The sequence below is a fragment of the Haematobia irritans genome, chromosome 2 (assembly GCF_050003625.1).
Source record: "Haematobia irritans isolate KBUSLIRL chromosome 2, ASM5000362v1, whole genome shotgun sequence".
NCBI lineage: Eukaryota > Metazoa > Arthropoda > Insecta > Diptera > Muscidae > Haematobia > Haematobia irritans.
In genome coordinates this window covers 87,051,997-87,073,553 of record NC_134398.1, presented here as the reverse complement: position 1 = coordinate 87,073,553, position 21,557 = coordinate 87,051,997, and the positions used below count along the sequence as shown (strand labels likewise).

The 21,557-nt window shown below is 33.3% G+C and overlaps 1 protein-coding gene across 1 annotated transcript in view; it reads right to left on the bottom strand.

Moving 5' to 3' along the window:
* The window catches only part of LOC142225701 (cell adhesion molecule Dscam2-like), a 288,289-nt gene that overhangs the window by 94,890 nt on the left and 171,842 nt on the right, over positions 1-21,557 (bottom strand). The window contains 1 exon segment of the mRNA XM_075295544.1: positions 2,355-2,717. Coding sequence (XP_075151659.1) covers positions 2,355-2,717 — 363 coding nt within the window.

The window sequence follows — 21,557 nt, the reverse complement described above, 5'->3', positions numbered from 1 at the left end:
TTATCGATTATCTTGAGAAGGGAAAAACCATCAACAGTGACTATTATATGGCGTTATTGGAGCGTTTGAAGGTCGAAATCGCGGCAAAACGGCCCCACATGAAGAAGAAAAAAGTGTTGTTCCACCAAGACAATGCACCGTGCCACAAGTCATTGATAACGATGGCAAAAATTCATGAATGAATGAAAAAATCTTGCCTCCAGCGACTTTTTCTTGTTCTCAGACCTCAAAAGGATACTCGCAGGGAAAAAATTTGGCTGCAATGAAGAGGTGATCGCCGAAACTGAGGCCTATTTTGAGGCAAAACCGAAGGAGTACTACCAAAATGATATCAAAAAATTGGAAGGTCGTTATAATCGGTGCATCGCTCTTGAAGGGAACTATGTTGAATAATAAAAACGAATTTTGACAAAAAAATGTGTTTTCTTTGTTAGACCGGGGACTTATCAGCCAACCTGTTATGTACACCTGATTTGGGGAAATATGGTAGAAAAATTTCATATTCTACACCCATCTTCAACGAGATTTTACTTCAATTGACTTGAGAGAAAATTTAACATTCTATATGTTTCGAATTTGATACAAATCGGGTCATATTTAGATAAAGCGCCACATTTTCTTCCGGTTCGGATAAGATCGGATAAGATTTAGATAAGGCTCCGGCTTGGGTAAATGTCGCTTGATGTGGCCAATTGCATGAAAATGGCTCTTGCTTTATGGTATCAAAAATGTTGATATACATACTGGTGAAGAGTGTAATATAATCGGCCCGCCCGACTTTTGACTTTACTTACTTGCAAGAAAGCAAGAAAGTTACTGAACTCAAGATTTGTTTCTCTTTTGCAATCATGGAACCGAAATGCCAACATAGGTTCCCTTTAAAAAAGAAAAACGAGATTGCTAATAAAGTAAATATTATATTTCTTTAATTAATAATTTCGTTTTATTTTTTTGTTTTGGAAATTCGAATTTTATTCATTTTCAAAATGTCAAAATTACATCTTGCACCTTGATATAAGATCACTTAATTGTTTGGCGCAGTGCGTTCAACTGGCTGAAGTTGTTTACATATATCCTTGAGTGATGCATAGCCAGTTTCTTCATATTTTTGAAGATGTGTTTTAAAATAATACAGTCGAATTACCCTACGAATGTTGATGGGCTCAGAAAATTGCAATTTTATTGTTTTTTTTTTTTTTTAACTAACTTTTTTTCTCAGATTTATTTAAAATGATAAGGAGTAACACTGATACATTGTTCTCCAAATAAAGTGGCAGTTCTTCATCTTCATAACATAGATAACTAATATTTTTTCAAGAGAATGCTATTTTTCTGCGTCTGTACTACGGACAACTGATGTTTTCTTCTAGTGTTTGTTTTAATTTTCCCGAATTGGAAGTCCTCTTATTATATAGCATTTTCACTTTGCATTTCAAATGAAAACTTTAAAACCAAATGAAAAAATTTTCAAATCAAATTAATTAATTGAAATCTTAACGTTATTCTTTATACCTTTGACTACCGATATCCACAACATAAAAGGATCGAATCCACCACCTAAACTCCCGATTAGTTATGATTTATTTTACAATGTCCATGTGTGGAATGTAATTTAAATATGCTAGAAATATTTCCCGATTTGTTAGATAATAATATTGTAGTTCATTTTCTTACATTTTTTGAAAATCAAGGCTTATTTGTCCTTGATATAAGGACCATTTGGCTATTATACGTCTCTACTAAATGGGCTGTCATACATACACTATGCCCGATACTTTTTATATTGGTTCTTACACTTCAACAACTGATCGAGGCCAAATAGCGATATCCTAAGGGCGATCGTTTGGTCGTCATTAAATTCTCAAAATAGATTGATGTAGTTTTTTTGTTTTGTCCATGTAGGCGTTCAAAATTATAAACTTATGCTATTCGTACAAGTGAATAAATTATAAAATTAAATTCTTTGGCAATAGGTTTGAATCGGTAGTGAAAGGGTTAATAGAAGAACCTCGCTTAAAAAGCTATCAAATTTCAGGGAAATTAGTAATTTTTCAATTCAAATGGAAGCCTTTTCACTTTATATGAAGACGAATTAATTTGTATTTGCCGAAAAAAAAAACAAACAAACAAGAATAAAATTTAAACGTACATCTCAACAAACATATTATTGCTAAGCATTAAAACATTAAACCAAAATTTTAAATATCAAATTTTTCGTCGAGTACGCCAGCTTAGAACAGAAAATGGGTATTACTTTTCTCTTAGATTCACAAAATATGCTTATGTTGATTACTTTTGGTGCCGTAATAGTGAATGAGGTGCCACACTTATAGAAATTTGACAATGTAATTTACCGGACACGGAAAGCACTGCCGTGAATTCGACAGAGCCAGCTCGATTAGTCACACGACACGTGTAGTTGCCATTGTGACGAGACGTTACGTTGTGTATTGATAGAATGCTTGAGAAGGGAGCATACTCGTTAATCGTCAATGAAGGATCGGGCGCCTTGGAAGCACCTCCACTACCAATGCTGGAGTCATCTTGATGTTTGCCACCCACAGAGTCGCCATTGTTGCCACCTTGTATTGGTGCACCATCCTTCAGCCAGGTGATATTAAATGGCTGGTCACCCTGACTGCTCGAGCACATGAGCTGTGTGCGCATTCCTTCGGTGATTTCATCCTCAAAGCTAAACGGGGATATTCGCGGTGGAACTATGGAAAGGTTCAAGAGAAAGACATCATATTGGCGATATCGCTATAACCGAGACAAGTGTAAGTGAATCAAGGAGCTAAAGGGGAAAAGGCATAGGTCCAAGGAAATGAGACACAGAAGAAAAACGTAATCGAAAATTCCAGAAAATGATAATGAAACTGAAAATGGAAAACAGATATTTTGAGTGCGTTTCTAAATTTTAAATTAAGCATGCTATATATGTTATCTTCTCTATATATGTATATACAAGAATATTTACATACTAAGTAGGCATGCGCTTATTTTGTCAAAATTCGATATGCAAACACAAACATGCTTTTGTCATATACCATTAACTCTTAGCTGTGCAGAGTGCGATACGGTTGCGGCATCATTTTGGACGCGACATGTGTAGGTGCCGCTCTGGGCCCTCGTCACACTTGTTATGCTGAGGGCGCTGGTGAAATCATCATTTTGGCGAATTGTCACTATGCCGCCGTCTCCATCACCACCGCTACTACCAACGTCATTCGTGTAGGTTTTCAAGCCGTGTCCATGGCCATAGTTGATCGATGTCGGATGTGAGCCGGAGCCCGATGCAGCAACGTCACCGGTACCACTAATCCCACCGCTGACACTGCCGCTGTCTCGTGCACTGTGCGCAAACTGCATGCCTGCAGTCTCCGCCGGTTGAAGTGGTTTTCCATCCTTTAGCCAGGTGAATGTGAGCGGTAGGTCACCGGTGCCAATGACACATTGAATGCTAGTACGATCGCCGACATTCAGATCGCGGGCGAATGAAAATGGTGTAATCTTGGGCGGAACTAAAATTTCATATTGATAATGTGGTATAATTCTCTCTCACTCTTTCATTCTCTCTATTTAATTTTGTTAATTATCTTGTAGTATAAATGTTTATCGTCAAAAGTTATCATTAAAATAAGACTGAATTAACTCATCTCAAATTTAGTGATTTGTTCAACAGGGATTAAACTCAATTGCCATATTTATGTCCCATTCAAGGAGTTGTAAATGAAAAGTGAAACATTTTCGAAATTGGTTGCAAAATGTAAACGATTTAATCGAATCTTTTGGAAGGATACTAAGATGAAATAGGGGCAACACTTTTTCCCAGAAATGAAAAAAGTTCATTCGTACAGTCAAGCGTGTATAGATTTGTATCTGCCGTTTTCTTTTCAATGACACTATTGATCAAATTCCTTAATCTGTTTCGGTACCAGACTAAAATGATAAGCAAAACGCCGTTAGTTTTATGTTGACAACTAAAATGGAATATTCAACAGCGTTGTTTTTTTTTTTTTTTTTGTTTTGGTCATGAAAAGTGGTGAAACAATCATTTGATGTTGCTATGACAACGCTTGTAAAGCAAAAAAAAAAGTTTTCAGTCACAATATCGGAAATAATTTTAGATGTTTAAATTAATTCATTTCAATGTAAATTTAGTGTTGAAATGAAAACCTTTAAATTAATAAAAATAAGAAATGTTGAAAAATATTTTTCACCATTTCTTAGTATTGAAAGAGTTAAAGAAATAAATAAAATGTCATAAAATTATTGTCCGAATTCGAACTTGAGTCCTCATAGTTCTTCTTTGCCATTAAAAATTAAATCGTGTTTGCCTGATTAGAATTTTCTAACCATTACGTTTCCAGATCATGCAAGCTGGCTGTGGTTTTGACAACGAATTGTGTCATTTTAACGTTGTCAGATTGACTGCCTTGATAATACTTTTGTACTATTAAATGCCACACTTTTTACATTTCTGTGCCATACCATCCTTTCAAAATATAATTAATATTCTATTAAATTAGTGATCTCTATTTTGCACTACACAATGGTATAAATTAGGAATATAAATTACATACTTGCCAACTTATGTCGATTTTCTGATAAACTTAGGCACATATACGACGAATGGACTAAAATAGAAGGAGACATTGTAAGAAATCTTAGGACCGCATGACCTAAAAAAAAATTGTTATGTTTGGTTCCTATGGAGTAATACGGATCATAGAAATCCGATTTCTTAAATAATTTTCGATTTTGTTTTAAATTTTAAAGTTTTATCCCCAAAAAATTCTGCTAACTTTATATCTTCACATAACTACAAACACAGTGATCTGATATTTTATTTTGTTTTGATCTTCCCTCACCAGATCTATACTGAAGACTATGAAATTGACCAATAGTTGGGGCTGAAACATTTAAAATTAGCAGAAATGGTTTGTCGTAAACTTTAAGATATTAGACACACATTAAGTACGTATCTTACCATACGTCAAATCAGGGATGGAAAACGCAGTACTATAGTACTTTTTTCAATACTTTTTACTGACCCTGGTCAGTACCGTAGTACCCCCGCGAATGATTTAGTACCTTTTATGTAGGCATTTTTGAGCCGATATCAGATTTATTGTACAATAGTTTTGACAAAATATTTTAATATTTTGAGAAAGTCTTTAACAAACTTATTTGCTAATAGTCTTTTACAAATTTGGCAAAACAGACAAGTTCATGCGGGAGGAATGTTTTAGTCAAAACAGCGTGCGATTCTATATTAGGTTTCCACACGAACACTTTCTCTATAAGACGTACTAAAATAATGCGAACCATTACAGTCACGTTCGAAAATATTCTACCAACATTTGGAGAAAATCTTACCAAAAATATTATTTTGCAAAAATTTATTTCTTCAGAAAGTTTTGTCAACATTTTATTTCTATAGAAAATTATGTCAACATTTTATTTGTATAGAAAAATTGTACATATTTTTCTATACAAACTTTTGTCCAAAATTTATTTCTATAGAAAAATTTTGTCAAAATTATATTTTTATAGAAAATTTTGTCAAAATTTTATTTCTATAGAAAATTTTTTCAAAATTTTATTTCCATAAAAATTTGTCAACGTTTTATATCTATAGAAAATTTTGTCAAAATTTTATTTTTACAGAAAATTTTGTCAAAATTTTATTTCTACAGAAAATCTTGTCAAAGTTTTATTTCAATAGAAAATTTTGTCAAAATTTTATATCTATAGAAAATTTTGTCAAAATATTATTTGCATTCAAAAAATTGTCAATATTTTATATCTATAGAAAATTTTGTCAAAATTTTATTTCGGTAGAAAATTTTGTCAAACTTTTATTTCTATACAAAATTTTGTCAAAATTTTATTTCCATAGAAAATTTTGTAAAAATTTTATTCTTATAGAAAATTTTGCCAAGTTTTATTTCTATAGAAAATTCTGTCAACTTTTTATTTCTTTAGACAATTTTGTCAACATTTCATTTCTATCAAAAATTTTATCTGTATAGATAATTTTGTGAAAATTTTATTTCTAACTTTATTTCTATAGAAAATTTGGTCAAAACTTTATTTCTATAGAAAATTTTGTCAAAACTTTATTTCTATAGAAAATGTTGTCAAAAATTTATTTTATTTATCAACAGAAAATTTGTGAAGTACCATGAATACTACAACTATGGCAACCGTGAATACAATACTACAGTAGTCTTTGTAGGTTAGGTTAGGTTAGGTTAAAGTGGCTGCCCGATTAAATTTCAGGCTCACTTAAACTACTCAGTCCATTGTGATACCACATTTAACTAAAAATACCTATTACTAATGGGCACTTCTATTCTTAACCACTGAACGTTCTCTATTATTTACTTTTGTTGAACCAACCAGATTGCTCCAAAAACATTAACAAACTGCTTGAGTTAACGTTTTCCAGGTCCGCCAGTAATCTGAAGCTACATGCCCCTAAAATTTGCTTACGCCTTACACAAAATGCAGGACACTCACACAAGAGGTGTTTTATTGATTCCTTTTCCTCCGCATCATGACAGCTCATACAGTAGTCATTATACTTCGCACCTATAGTTTTTGCAAATTCGCCTATCAGGCAGCGACCCGTTATAGCAGATATCAGGAGTGCTATCTGACGCCTGGAGAACACTAGCATATCTAGTGTGCGGTTTAAGTTTAAATGGGGCCATATTTGCTTGGTGTCGTTACAACCCTTGCAATTCTCCCATCGAATATTGGCCATCATAACAGCCTTCTCACGCAGTAAGAGCTTGCAGGTGGCCAGAGGCATACCAACAGATTCTAGTTCCCCTGGAATATGTAAGATAGTTCCTAGCCTTGCTAACTCATCTACTTCGCAGTTCCCCGGTATGTTCCTATGGCCAGGCACCCATATTAGGTGAATATTGTACTGCTCAGCCATCTCGTTGAGAGATTTGCGGCAGTCTATGGCCGTTTTCGAGTTAAGGAACACAGAGTCCAAAGGCTTTGTAACGAATATAGAAATAAAAAAATTAGAAATAAAGTTGACAAATAAAATTTCATTTTTTTTTTAAATTCAGTCTTAAGGAGCTCAATAATCTTCCAATGGAATTTTTGTTGAAATGTAGTGAAAATTACTTTTTCGCTCAAAAAAATACCTTTTGTGTACTTTCTTCAAAATTTTGTTTTCCATCCCTGCGTCAAATACGTCGTAAAGCTTCATAAACTACATAGTTTTTGACAATATAAGAATGTATACAGAATACGTTTCTTAGAGCCGTTTATTTCATAGTTTTTAAAATTTTTGTATTAACGCCTTTTTATTATAAAAAAATTGCTGTTAGTTAGAAGAAAATTATAACCTTCGTAAAATCGTAGTTTTTGACAATATCAGTATTTTTTGTACAGTATAAGTTTTTTAGAACCATTTATGTCTTACTTGATTTTAGAATACCTTTTACTTATACAAATAGTAAGAAAATATAGGCTTACTACTGTCAGTCGGATTTCACTTAGCCGTTTTAAAATCGGAGTTTTTTAATAATTTAAAATACTAAAAATTGTTTTTGAAATCAAATCTAAGGATCCTGTAAGCACTTTTGACATTTACTACGTTTTATACAGGAATATGACGTTTTCTACGTTCACAATTTTTTGACAGTATAAATCCCAAAAAATTACTTCTCGGAGTCCAATTAGTCGGCATTCAAACTTTAAATGTCGATTAATTGGATTTGCCAAATAACTTCGATTTTGATTAACATCAATGAGTCAATGTTGAAGATGTATGAAATTCGATTTTGTAGATAATAAAAAGTCGACTTTGGATTTTTTAATCAGTCAGCCTACTATTGACTTGCTGATTCCTACTCACAAAAAAAGCAATCGGAAATTAAGGTTTCGACTATATACCATGCAGCAAAGTTAACTCTTTAAGGTCTATGGAATTTTCACTTACACGTTGGAAAAATTTATTGGTAGTAATTAAAGTTAGTATTAAGAAAATATTTTAATATGTTTTCAGACGACTTTTACTCTATGAATTATCTGTTTTGAGATTTACGCATATGCCCAGTTGTATAATAAACCTTGATTTTTTTAATCCCTTGAACAATTCAACAAAATTGAGAATGAGTGTAATGTGACTTCAAACTAGTTTAAATCCACTCTGTAGTCGAAATTTCAAAGAAAAATACGACGATAGTGATTTGAACATTGGATAATAGCAGAGATAAAGATATTTTAAGGGGTACACATTCTTCATAGCGCCAGAAGCAACATATGGTGGTTCGAGCTGATTGATTTCAACCAATCATTATAATGAAGCAAATTCTTTCGAAGGATGAAGAAATATTTGTTTGAACTTGTTATTATTATTGTTAATTTGTTTTGGAAATAAGTTTGCATCTTCTCTAGTATTTAGTAATGAAGTTTGTCAAATTAACTCAAAAAATGACAAGTACATAGGATAATTTTTTAACAGAACGAGATATTGAGTTCTATATGTATGCGATTCGCACATACCACGAATGAATAGATTCTTCCACGATGATCGAGAGTATGCGAGTTTTGCACACAACACAAACATTTTATTAAAAATAAAGCCAACAATATTTTACATTCAGACAACGAAGATTTTCGTCAAGACTATGAAACTTTTCATTATTTAAGAGAAAATTCGTAATAATGATGGCAAATTTTGTTGTTTTTACGAATTCGCTTCGTTGGTTAAATTTACATTTAAAATTTGCGTAGTCCAATTATTATTGCAAATCTTAGCATTTTAAAAAATTGAAAATATATTTTTAACAACTTTGCTGAAATGCCGAGGCATGAAGTGGCTTACGTATAGAATTCACCCTAACATTTTTAAAAAATTTCTCAAATATATTTTGAGTTGATATTGAAAATTTATTTGTGCGAAAATTAACTTAATTGTATTAGCAGCCCCGTATTCGCTATTCATATGTTGCTTCTGTCGCAAAGTGTTTGACACCCATCAACAAAAAAAAAAAAAAAACTAAAAGGATAAGCGAGAGTGTATGCTCATTTAGTGAAATATTAAGTTGAGATACCTGTGGTGAAATAATATGCAAAATGGAAAATAAAATCAAAAAGTGGTGTAAGAAAAGTTGAATGTTTCCACCTATCCAAAATGTGGTGAGGAGCGTCGAAATTTGCAGTGAGTTTATGTAGCATTCGTTCGTCCTTTGGTGACTATGCGATTGGCTAAACGAGAGTGTAATGCATTGGGTATAACAGTGATATTGTTGTTGTTCTCCTTCAACTTGTGATGTATGTATAAAATTAAATGTATTGATAATTAACTACAAAAACAGGTTAACCACAGAAACGATTCTGCTTAAACTACGCCGAAATAAATGGTATCCTGGTTATTGTTGTAAGAAAGGCAGATTTAAACACAATCCCAAATAATTATAAAATAAATGTAAAAAATTTAATGACATTGAAACAAGAGAATGATATAATTAAGCTTTGAATATAACAATTCAGAACATCGAAATACATATGTCCCATAAATCTAAATTTTTAATTATAATTTTATTAATTAATTACAAAACAATAGGTTTTGTAATATCAAATATGTATATATTGACATATATTAAACCGGGCCAACTCTTGTATATCCAATTCCTTGGATCAAATATAATAACGTCCTGTGAAAAAAACTTCGTCGCAATGGACGAGTTGAATATCTATATGATATTATGGAAAATCCGTTAATAACCGATCTGAATGAATGAAGCCTATAAATTTAATATAACGACCCAAGTAAAATTTGAGAGATCTAATTTGATAAAATTAGATATAAGTGGATCCGAAAATGGTAGGATCTAATCATATCTAATTATTGTAGAAATAGATCTGATCAAATTTCAATATTGGCCTACATCTATTGCCTTAGATATAATTACATCTATCCCTATATTTAATAGGATCTGATGTTAGATCTAGTCATATATGGAATAATACACATTTATATCTAATTATATCTCAGATAGGTATACATGCCAAAACATGGACCGACATAAATAAAATTTGATATATCTATTTATGTATCTAAAATATCTTTAATATCTCATAACATTTTAGATATCTATTTGTTGGTCCAAAACAACTTTGATTTCCCAAATTCTAGAAAATCGTTTCTATGTCCTCAAGAAATCCAATAGGTAGAATGAATCAAAACTCTATCATCATGATATAGCTCCCTATAGACCTAAAATGGGATTTGTTTATTTCACACAACTCTGATAAAAAAAAATCCTGCACCGATATGGGCTATATTTGACGTTGACCTTTTTAAGGCATTAAAAAATATCTGTGGTAAATTGCGATATCGTCATTATTGAAGGCAGCGTCGTTATTACAGCATACACACAGAGGGACATCGATAGATCAAGATCAAGATGATCAAGAATATACACTGGTAGAAAAACTTTGTTATATTAACGAAATTCGTCAAAAAACAAAAAATGAGCCGTCAAAACAAATTCGTAAATATAATGCACTTTTTTCTAAACAACGAAACTTTTCGTAATATTAACGAATATTTTCACTGTATTAAAAAAGTTACTTTATATCAGTGAAAGAATGCCGTTAGCTCAGTTTTAATGACGCTATATACATTATATGTATATATTAAATCGATATTTCGATGTGTTCCCAACGGAATGGAACACTTCTTATACTCCCATCTTATGGTGGTTAGTATAAAAAGGCAATCAAAAAATTTGCAGCTAACTCTGAACAAAAACATATGAATAAAGGGAAGAAAGTATAGGTTGCGTATCATTTCCATACTTGAAATTGCCTGATTCAAAAACTTCCTGCTTGCAGAGTGGTTTTCAAATCGAAAACCAAACTTAGTACCCATTTTTTATAGAAAAATATTTTTTCTTATATTCTAGACATATAGCTCAGTGGAAAAATAATCCGAATTTCGTGAAATATATGAAGTTTTAATTTCATTTCGCTGGTATAAATTATTTCAAACTTCCACATGCCAATCTATGATTAAAATTTGTTGATATGTAAATGCGATTATGCAAACATAGGGCGGATGCGTTTTGTCAGAGAGTATTAAGAAAACAAGAGAACGAAACTGTCAAGCGAAACTGCGTCAGTAGGTGGCGTCATGAGGAAAACTTCTCTAATATCATGCAGTTTTTGTCGACGCTTCTCTCAAATATCATACAGTTTGCGTCGGCGTCACCCAGTCAGTTCTCTGCCGGCTTAATGAAACGTAAGGAAAATATGATTTAGAACCTACTTTTTAATAACAAATGTTCGTTTATATAAATCTTTTCATTCTATTAAATTTGACAATTTGAAATTATAACTGCCGATGCCTTTATAAACAAATTATCGTATCAGCGCTTCGACCGCAACGTCGGTAATACCAAATCTGCAGGCATTGTGCGACATCTATACGGTTGACATTTGTTGTTTTTGAAGAAGAGAAATTTTCGTCCTCTTGTTTTCTAATACTCTCTGGTTTTACTTACACAAGAAACCAAGAAAAACAACAATTGCAATTTCATATTGGTACACAGAAAAAAAAAATATTATCCATATTTTTCCAATTAAAATTAAATTATGCAATCAGTTAAACTGCTTCGGTGATTGATTCTCTCATGTTCGTAATTAAAAAAAATCAATTGATCTGTGTATATTGATAAAATTGAAATTGGATTCAAATAACAAAAACATTTTTTTTTTGTAAACGTTACAGATTTCTATGAGTTTGAGTAAAAAGTAGAGACAAGCGTTACAGCACTATATTGAATTTCCTGTAATGCATTATCATTGCATTATTATTATATTTTTCCTTTTTTACAATATTAAATTTATTAGGCATGTTCGCAAGATTTGAAATTAAATTTAAGTTCACAGTAAGGCAACGCAAGCCAGGTGATGGGTTTACTTTGCTCACAGAGTCAGAAGACGAAAATTTCTCTTCTACAAAAACAACAAATGCCAACCGTATAGATGTCGCACAATACCAGCAGCTTTGGTATTACCGACTTCGCGGTCGAAGCGCTGTTTTGATAAATTGTGTATAAAGGCATCGGCAGTTATAATTTCAAATTATCTGCCAAAAAATGTAATGCAATGAAAACATTTATCAAAAAGAACATTTGTTACTACAAAGTAGGTTTTAAATCTTATTTTCTTTAAGTTTCGTAAAGTCGACAGAGACCTGAATTGGGTGACGCCGACACAAACTGTATGATATTTGAGAGAAGCGCCGACAAAAACTGCATGATATTAGAGAAATTTTCCTCATGACTGCCACCTACTGACGCAGTTTCCTTTCAAAGTTTCGTCTTCTTGTCTTTTTATTCTCTCTGACAGAGCAGCTTTCGAGGTTGCCAAATGCTTCATTGCGTGAATACAATCACAATCAATCTTAACATGCCGGGTATTTGAATTTTTATTAAGGATATTATCTATTGTCATCTTTGATTGTGGACCTATTTGGTTGTAACGACATGAGAATAAGCCGCACAATATTGGATTCGGGAGCTCAACTACTAGGGATTTAATTTAATTCGTCAAAAGTTTGCGTATTCGGATGGCCAGAACACGCTAAAACAGCCAATTCGCAAAATGTTTGCAAATGCGGGAACAAACCATAATATTATTTTTTTTACATAAAAGTGGGGCACATAAGCAAGTAAAAACAATATTTTGTTTTACAAAAAATACCTATTACAAGCAATGATGGTTTCCAAATCGTATTTATGTTTTTTTTTTTTTCTGTAAATAGAGAGATTGTGTAGCTGGAGCAGCATATGGAACACACCTAAATTACCACACATTTTTTTCAACTTCACTGTGAACTCATCCACAGTTAGTCTTAATCATAACACAAACGACAAATTTTAAAATAAAAGAAAATAAAAATTCTCTATGTAGATAGTGTTGCATTAGTGGCAACACTGTTATCTAACTTTAGTATTTGCAATTTAGTTCCCTCCACATTTGTATCCAATGACGATGCACTTGAGCGAATAGTGATAAGTTAGTTCACTTACTCCAATAACCAATGTTGGCCATTACCAATGAGGATTAAGCGATCACAGCAAATAAATAATTACATCTGGCAAAGTGGAACATATCTGCCATTTGGATGCCATTCAATGAGGTTGTCCACGGACAACCAGTGCTTTGGCTGAGTGTACGTGCCCCCCTCCACCGTATTGATAAATTGACCACAGGTGATTTGTCGTTTTAGCCAACCGCAAAGTCCATGTTAATGTTTGGCAGCTAGCCGGACGACCGCATGGTACATAAAGCAATGCCCCATAATGAGGATTTACGCGATTTCGGATTAATATTTTCGTACCAAACCAAACATACAACTGTGGCGGGCGCCGTGCACCTAGCGCCGCGTTCAAATGCAAAGTGCTGACAAAAAAGAAGGAAATATGTGCGAGACATCAAAAGAGAGGATAGTGAAGGGTAAAAAATATCCGAAAATCAAAAAGAGGCAAATGGAACTCAAAGGATAATCTTTGTGCAGTGCTTTTAAACAAAATAAAACAAAAGTGGATCAATAAAGTGAGAATACAATTAATTGTGCATTTATCGATTATTTGTGATTTAATCATCAATGACGTTTTTATTGTTTTTTTTTTTTTTTTGTGCATCAAAATTCAGGCAAAAAATTCTTAAGAGATGCTGTTGCTTAAGGATATGAAACAAAAAAAAAATTAGACAAAGTGGGAAAAAGAGCAAATGCATTGTGCAAAGTGCGATGTGCAATACAGTGAACATAGCAGTGCAGAGCTAAATTAAAGAAACAAAATTTCTTGGAATCTTAGAAAACAAAAGAAATAATCAGAAAAATGTTTCAAAGCATTAGGTTCAAAGTGAGGGGATTGGTCATGCCATGAGACCTTGAACCCAATGTGCTTGTCATCTCTGGAGTCCCTAAGAAAACTAAAATATTTTTTATAATTGAAATAAAATTTAGATTTTCCATAAGTTTAATAGGTTTATGAACAAAATTAACGAATATTTCGTCAGCGAAAATTTCATTTCTTAAGGTGGGTATTAAGTTCGAGTTTAGCCGCTAAAAACGTCATTTTTTCACGATTACTTTTCTTTAATAATCCATTTTAAGGAATACAAACTTTGTGAAAATTTGCTTTGGGCTTTTCGCCATCAAGTTACAATAAAGTTTGCAACAAATATGTATAATTTCATGCATTTTTCTTACTGATTTAGTTTTCACTTTAGCGATTTTAGCGGTTAAACTCGAACTTAATACCCACCTTTAGGCGTGAAATTATCTTATCTATATGTATTAATCACACCATCAAACAGGGTTTTGGCGAATGCTGTATTTGGTTAGATATGTGTGTGGGTAGGTGTGTGTGTGTGTGAATAATTTAGGACTATATTATGTTAAAAATTATAAAGAGGGAAATAAATTAACTTTAACTAAAAAAATTTTGCGGTACACAAACTCCAAACTGACATATTCAGTTTTCTACGCCCAAAAAGAAAAAATACTTTCCTCGGGAACGAAGGAAAGGAAACTTCGTTTATCTACAATTTAGTTCCTCGGAAAAGAAAACTTTTTCTTTCAGTATAACTCCCATATTAATTTTAATTCTCTTTATTCATTATCGATAAGCCAACATTGGCCAAATTGATTGCACGGTGAGATTATAAAGTTTTTCATGAAGACAATGCAAATTTCATTCATTTCTTTTAGAATGATTATCTAGACCGTTTTCCAATGTATCGTAACGTAAAAAATTGGAAAGTTGTATATTAAGGTGAGTACTATGTTCGCTTTTCGCGTTGAAATTTGCGATGTTACTTTATTAAAACCGTTCAATATAAAGCAGATAAATTATCTCAATTGATGTGCAGTTTCTTGTTCCTCTAGATTTACATGAATATGTTTGTTTTCATTTATAAATTTGATTATTTCAGGAAAAGTAATCGCGAAAATAAAGCGATTTTCAACTCGAAAAACGGTACCCACCTTTAGATTAAAATGTACGGTGAAACGCACAGAGGTTATCAGAGGTTACTTTTACTGTAATAATATAGCAAACCTGTCACGAAAATTGTCCACATTTGAGAGGTGTCGTGTTTTCGGAGTGTCCAAGTTTGAGAGGTTTCACAGTACTTCGAAGCGGATAATGCAAAAAAAAAAACACGGTCAATCATCCCCCAACCCCTGTATTCGCATAAATTAGTTTTGTCAACTTAAGCTTAAGCGATCGCTCCGGACAACAGTTATAGTATGTAAATATAACCACAGCGATAGGCAAAACCTTTTTCCGCGATGAACAATCTTGCCGGCAAAAAAAATCCGCTTTTCTTATTTCCGAGTGTTTTTGATGTCAATATAGCAAGATAATTTAATATTCTCCATTTTTTTTTTGGTTACTACCATGATTTGCAATCCCATAACTGATGTTCGAGTCTTGTGTCGTTACGGAATGAATTAGTTGCAATGAACGATTCGCCAAGAGGAACGGCCGGCACTATTTCCGTTTTTTCTTATTTAAAATCTTATTCAGTGTTGTCAGTATTTTTCTGGCTATTCCCCCCAAATTAGGTCGCTTTCACCTTCCAAAAATCCACAATTTAAATCAAAATTCCTCACAAAAATACCCAATAGATTTTAGACACGTTTTTATGAAAAACAAGTAAGGAAAGTCTAAAGTCGGGCGGGGTCGACTATATTATACCCTGCACCACTTTGTAGATCTAAATTTTCGATACCATATCACATCCGTCAAATCTGTTGGGTGCTATATATAAAGGTTTGTCCCAAATACATACATTTAAATATCACTCGATTTGGACAGAATTTGATAGACTTTTACGAAATCTATAGACTCAAAATTTAAGTTGGCTAATGTACTAGGGTGGAACACATTTTTAATAAAAAATATGGGAAACATTTAAATCTGAAGCAATTTTAAGGAAACTTCGCAAAAGTTTATTTACGATTTATCGCTCGATATATATGTATTAGAAGTTTAGGAAAATTAGAGTCATTTTTACAACTTTTCGACTAAGCAGTGGCGATTTTACAAGGAAAATTTTGGTATTTTGGCCATTTTTGTCGAAATCAAAAAACATATATATGGGAGCTATATCTAAATCTGAACCGATTTCAACCAAATTTGGCACGCATAGCTACAATGCTAATTCTACTCCCTGTGCAAAATATCAACTAAATCGGAGTTAAAAATTGGCCTCTGTGGTCATATGAGTGTAAATCGGGCGATAGCTATATATGGAAGCTATATATAAATCTGAACCGATTTCAATCAAATTTGGCACGCAAAGCTACAATGCCAAATCTACTCCCTGTGCAAAATTTCAACCAAATTGGGCCAAAACTCTGACTATTAGAACCATATTAGTCAATATCGGGCGAAAGATATTTATATATGGGAGCTATATCTAAATCTGAACCGATTTCAATCAAATTTTGCACACTTATCTGCACTACTAATTGTACTCCTAGTGCAAAATTTCAAACAAATTGGGCCAAAACTCTGGCTTCTAGGACCATATTAGTCCATATCGGGCGAAAGATATATATGGGAGCTATATCTAAATCTGAACCGATTTCAACCAAATTTGGCACGCATAGCTACAATGCTAATTCTACTCCCTGTGCAAAATATCAACTAAATCGGAGTTAAAAATTGGCCTCTGTGGTCATATGAGTGTAAATCGGGCGAAAGATATATATGGTGCTATATATAAATCTGAACCGATTTCAATAAAATTTGGCACGCATAGCTATAATGCTAAATCTACACCCTGTGCAAAATTTCAACCAAATTGGGCAAAAACTCTGGCTTTTAGGACCATATTAGTCCATATCGGCAGAAAGATATATATGGGAGCTATATCTAAATCTGAACCGATTTCAATCAAATTTTGCACACTTGACTATAATACTAATTGTACTCCTAGTGCAAAATTTCAACCAAATTCGGCCAAAAATCTGGCTTCTGGGGCCATATAAGTCCATATTGGGCGAAATATATATATGGGAGCTATATCTAAATCTGAACCGATTTCAATCAAATTTTGCACACTTGACTATAGGACTAAGTGTTATGTTTGTACAAAATTTTAAGCAAATCGGTATAAAACTCTGGCTGCTGGGTCCATATTAGTGCATATCGGGCGAAAGATATATATGGGAGCTGTATCTAAATCTGAACCGATTTCTTCCAAAATCAATAGGGTTCTATTCTGACCCAAATTAGGAACATGTGCCAAATTTGAAGACGATTGGACTTAAATTGCGACCTAGACTTTGATCACAAAAATGTGTTCACAGACAGACGGACAGACGGACATGGTTATATCGACTCAGGGAACCACCCTGAGCATTATTGCCAAAGACACCATGTGTCTATCTCGTCTCCTTCTGGGTGTTACAAACATATGCACTAACTTATAATACCCTGTTCCACAGTGTGACACAGGGTATAAAAAAATAAAAAATAGGCTCTGAGGTAGAATATCGGTAATAATTTAAAAAATTGAATTCGAAAAATGAAAATGGGAGTTCGGTCATCATGTATTTATGAGCGAAATAATCAAGTAATAAAATTGGGTGATAGATAAATATGAAAGTAATCCATCTTCATCATTTCTTTATTTATGAGATATATTGTCCAAATCAGTGATGAACAATGATGAGAGGGCAATATTTATGCCCGATTCCTTACGAAATGATTTCACAATTGTAGAAAAATGTCTTAACGTAGCTTAGTAAAACAAGTAAGTAGAGTAGAAAGACGTGTCCGTTTCTAGTTAAAATTCATGTCTACCCTTTTGTACCTTTTTTTATATTACACTGAACGAATTTCGTCCCCATCTACAAAAAAAAATAACCCCAATTTGAGGAAAATCCCCAATACTGGCAACACTGATCTCATTTCACTTTGGACAGATGTTTCACATCCGGTACAAAAAATACTTTCTGAGAGATACCCTTAGAGAGAAAATAAATGTTGAATTTCATTGACGCTGCGGTCGGGCGATTAAAGCTGATTTTTTTAATTAAAAAAAAAACAAAAAGTAGTTCAGTTAAAAACTACATCGAATATGGAAAATTTATCCAAACATTTATATTCCTGTTCTTTTGTTTTCTACTTCTTGCTTATGAATAAGTGTTGTTAGCTTGTGAAAGAGAGTCAACAGTTAAATAAGACCGAACCTGTCTTTAGTACATAGATTATAGTGATGGCAAATATTAAAAGCAGTACGAATTTTAGCACGAGATGGAACGGAGGAACGCTTTCGAGAAACTAGTTCCTATATAAAAAAACCGAACGATAAATCTGAATCACTACGGTGAACATTTTGCCCAAGACTAACTACCAGTGTACAGTTTTATATTAAGTGACAAAAACTCGCCTTCAAGCCCATTCATTTGACTTGATTCGATTGATTATTATGAGAAAGTTTTCATAGCCTGAAATTATGTAATGAGAAGTGTTGTTCGAAACTCGTTAGAATTCGTACTTTCAACATTTTAACCATTTTCTATAGGAATTCCCTGAGGCTCTCATGTACGTTGTCCTATTACATAACAGATTGGCTGATAAGTCCCCGGTCTAACAAAGAAAAACACATTTTTTGTCAAAATTCGTTTTTATTATTCAACATAGTTCCCTTCAAGAGCGAAACAACGATTATAACGACCTTCCAATTTTTTGATACCATTTTGGTATTACTCCTTCGGGTTTGCCGCAAAATAGGCCTCAGTTTCGGCGATCACCATTTCATTCCAGCCAAATTTTTTCCCTGCGAGCATCCTTTTGAGGTCTGAGAAGAATACGGTGGGTGGGGAAGCAATTCGAAGCCCAATTCATGAATTTTTGCCATCGTTCTCAATGACTTGTGGCACGGTGCGTTGTCTTGGTGGAACAACACTTTTTTCTTCTTCATATGGGGCCGTTTTGCCGCGATTTCGACCTTCAAACGCTTCAATAAAGCCATATAATAGTCACTGTTGATGGTTTTTCCCTTCTCAAGATAATCGATAAAAATTATTCCATGCGCATCCTAAAAAACAGAGGCCATTACTTTGCCAGCGGACTTTTGAGTCTTTCCACGCTTCGGAGACGGTTCACCGGTTGCTGTCCACTCAGCCGACTATCGATTGGACTCAGGAGTATAGTGATGGAGCCATGTTTCATCCATTGTCACATATCGACGGAAAAACTCGGGAGTATTACGAGTTGACAGCTGCAAACACCGCTCAGAATCATCAACACGTTGTTGTTTTTGGTCAAATGTGAGCTCGCGAGGCACCCATTTTGCACAGAGCTTCCGCATATCCAAATATTGATGAGTGATATGACCAACACATTCCTTTGATATCTTTAAGGCCTCTGCTATCTCGATCAACTTCATTTTACGGTCATTCAAAATCATTGTGTGGATTTTTTTGATGTTTTCGTCGGTAACCACCTCTTTCGGGCGTCCACTGCGTTCACCGTCCTCCGTGCTCATTTCACCACGCTTGAATTTTGCATACCAATCAATTATTGTTGATCTCCCTGGGGCAGAAACTCATTATCAAGCCAAGTTTTTGCTTCCACCGTATTTTTTCCCTTCAGAAAACAGTATTTTATCAAAACACGAAATTCCTTTTTTTCTATATTTTTTGTTTTTTTTTTTTTTTCAAATAACAAAAGTTGATTCACAAAAGACGCTCTATCTCACAAACTAATTGACTTACAGACGTCAAATTTTACACGAATTATTTGAAGGTTGGTACTATATAAAAATAATATGCATTTAATACTAGCGACGCCATCTATGTGTCAGGCCGGGGACTTATCAGCCAACCTGTTAGTTCCAAAGGATTTCCCCTTTTTCACTGAGACATTATGCTTTGAGCGATCATTTGCGGTTATTAGGGGTATTCAAATTAAACTGAAGGATTTCTTTACACTTGGCAGAGAGCCAGTTCCTCTGAGAAGAAGTCTGGTGATATATTTCTTATATGTCAGTTGACTATTTCATTTTTCCTATAATTTGGTTTTATTATATTGCCCAGACATGAATACACATGTCTGGGCAAATTTTCAAATTTGCTCATAAATCGCTTGAGGGTTTAGTAAAAACGAAAAGTGCAGCTGGAAACTTGGAGATTTTAATCACACTCCAAGATTCGAATTTTTGGTTTGGTTTGGAGTATTGTATTTTCTAATTTAGAAATGTTTAATGCTTTTATAAAAGCAGACATCCATTTTTTTCGCAAAGTACGAGTAGGATAACTTATCAAAAAAAAAAAAATCTTTACACAAAAGATTTTTGCAATCATCAAGAAAAGATCTTCTTAACATGCCTATTTCAATTTAAAGTACATGTTCCAACTATAATTAACAAAAAATTTAAGAAACATTTACTCCAGCAATTTTGTTCTTCAATTTTAGTTAAACTTAAATTTTTTCCTATTTTCAATTTTAAATGTCCAGATTAGAGAATGCATTAAAATCAACAAAAAAAAAAGGAACTTAAAATTATTTGGAAAATCTATCATTAATTGGGTCACCTGTCATCATATCCACTAGTCACCATGGTCTAAATGCCATAGATAAAGGAATAAAATTGTGCAGTACAAAATCAATAAAACTCTAACAAAAAGAAAGGCAGAGGAAAAACAAAAATTCTGGGTTTGTCCAGTGTTCGGGACTGAGGGATGGCGGAGGGGGGGTGCAAGTATTTAATCTGCAGCGTGATGATGAATGCGATTTGGGAATTTATGTAGGTTTTCATTGTTTTTGTTGTTCTATGTGTGGTGTATTTTTCCCCATACTTCTTGCATGGCCAAGTGTTTGTTTTTAATCAAAAGTTGAGTCTCTTTCAGCACTCGAAATGAAATGAATGAAATTTTTCGTATGCAGATCGTAGTAATACACAAATATTGCAAAATTGAGTACACTGTGACAAACAACACTAACATCTGGAATAAATATTTAAATTGATTAAATTAAATGTAAACTACACATCCATCCATCCATGTATAATGCATAAGTGTGCGTGTGGATGTGTGTGTGTGTGTGCACGTTTTTGGTAGTGTATACACATACACACCCATTCTCGCTCTCGTCTGTGTGTTATGAATTCATTGGAACACGAGTTTTTAGCCTCCAGTCAAGTAGTGACACTCAAATTGGGATACGAAATTTTGGTATGTCTCCCACATACTCCCGATTACTATGTGGGGTTTGAGAAAATACATACGGACATATTAGGGTGGGACACAGAAAGATTATCTATAGAAAGATATCAAATTAACTCTTTACAATGTACCGTAGAGGCAATATTAACCTAATATACAATTTTGGACACAAAATCTACTCCATCTACTGACATAAAAATAAAAAAAGTGGTTTTCTTAATATTTATTTTTTGTATTAAATTGAGAATATTCATCTTTGAAAATGAGCCATTTCGTTAATATCATTGTATATCATTGAAGTATGAACCCAGCCACCCGTCAA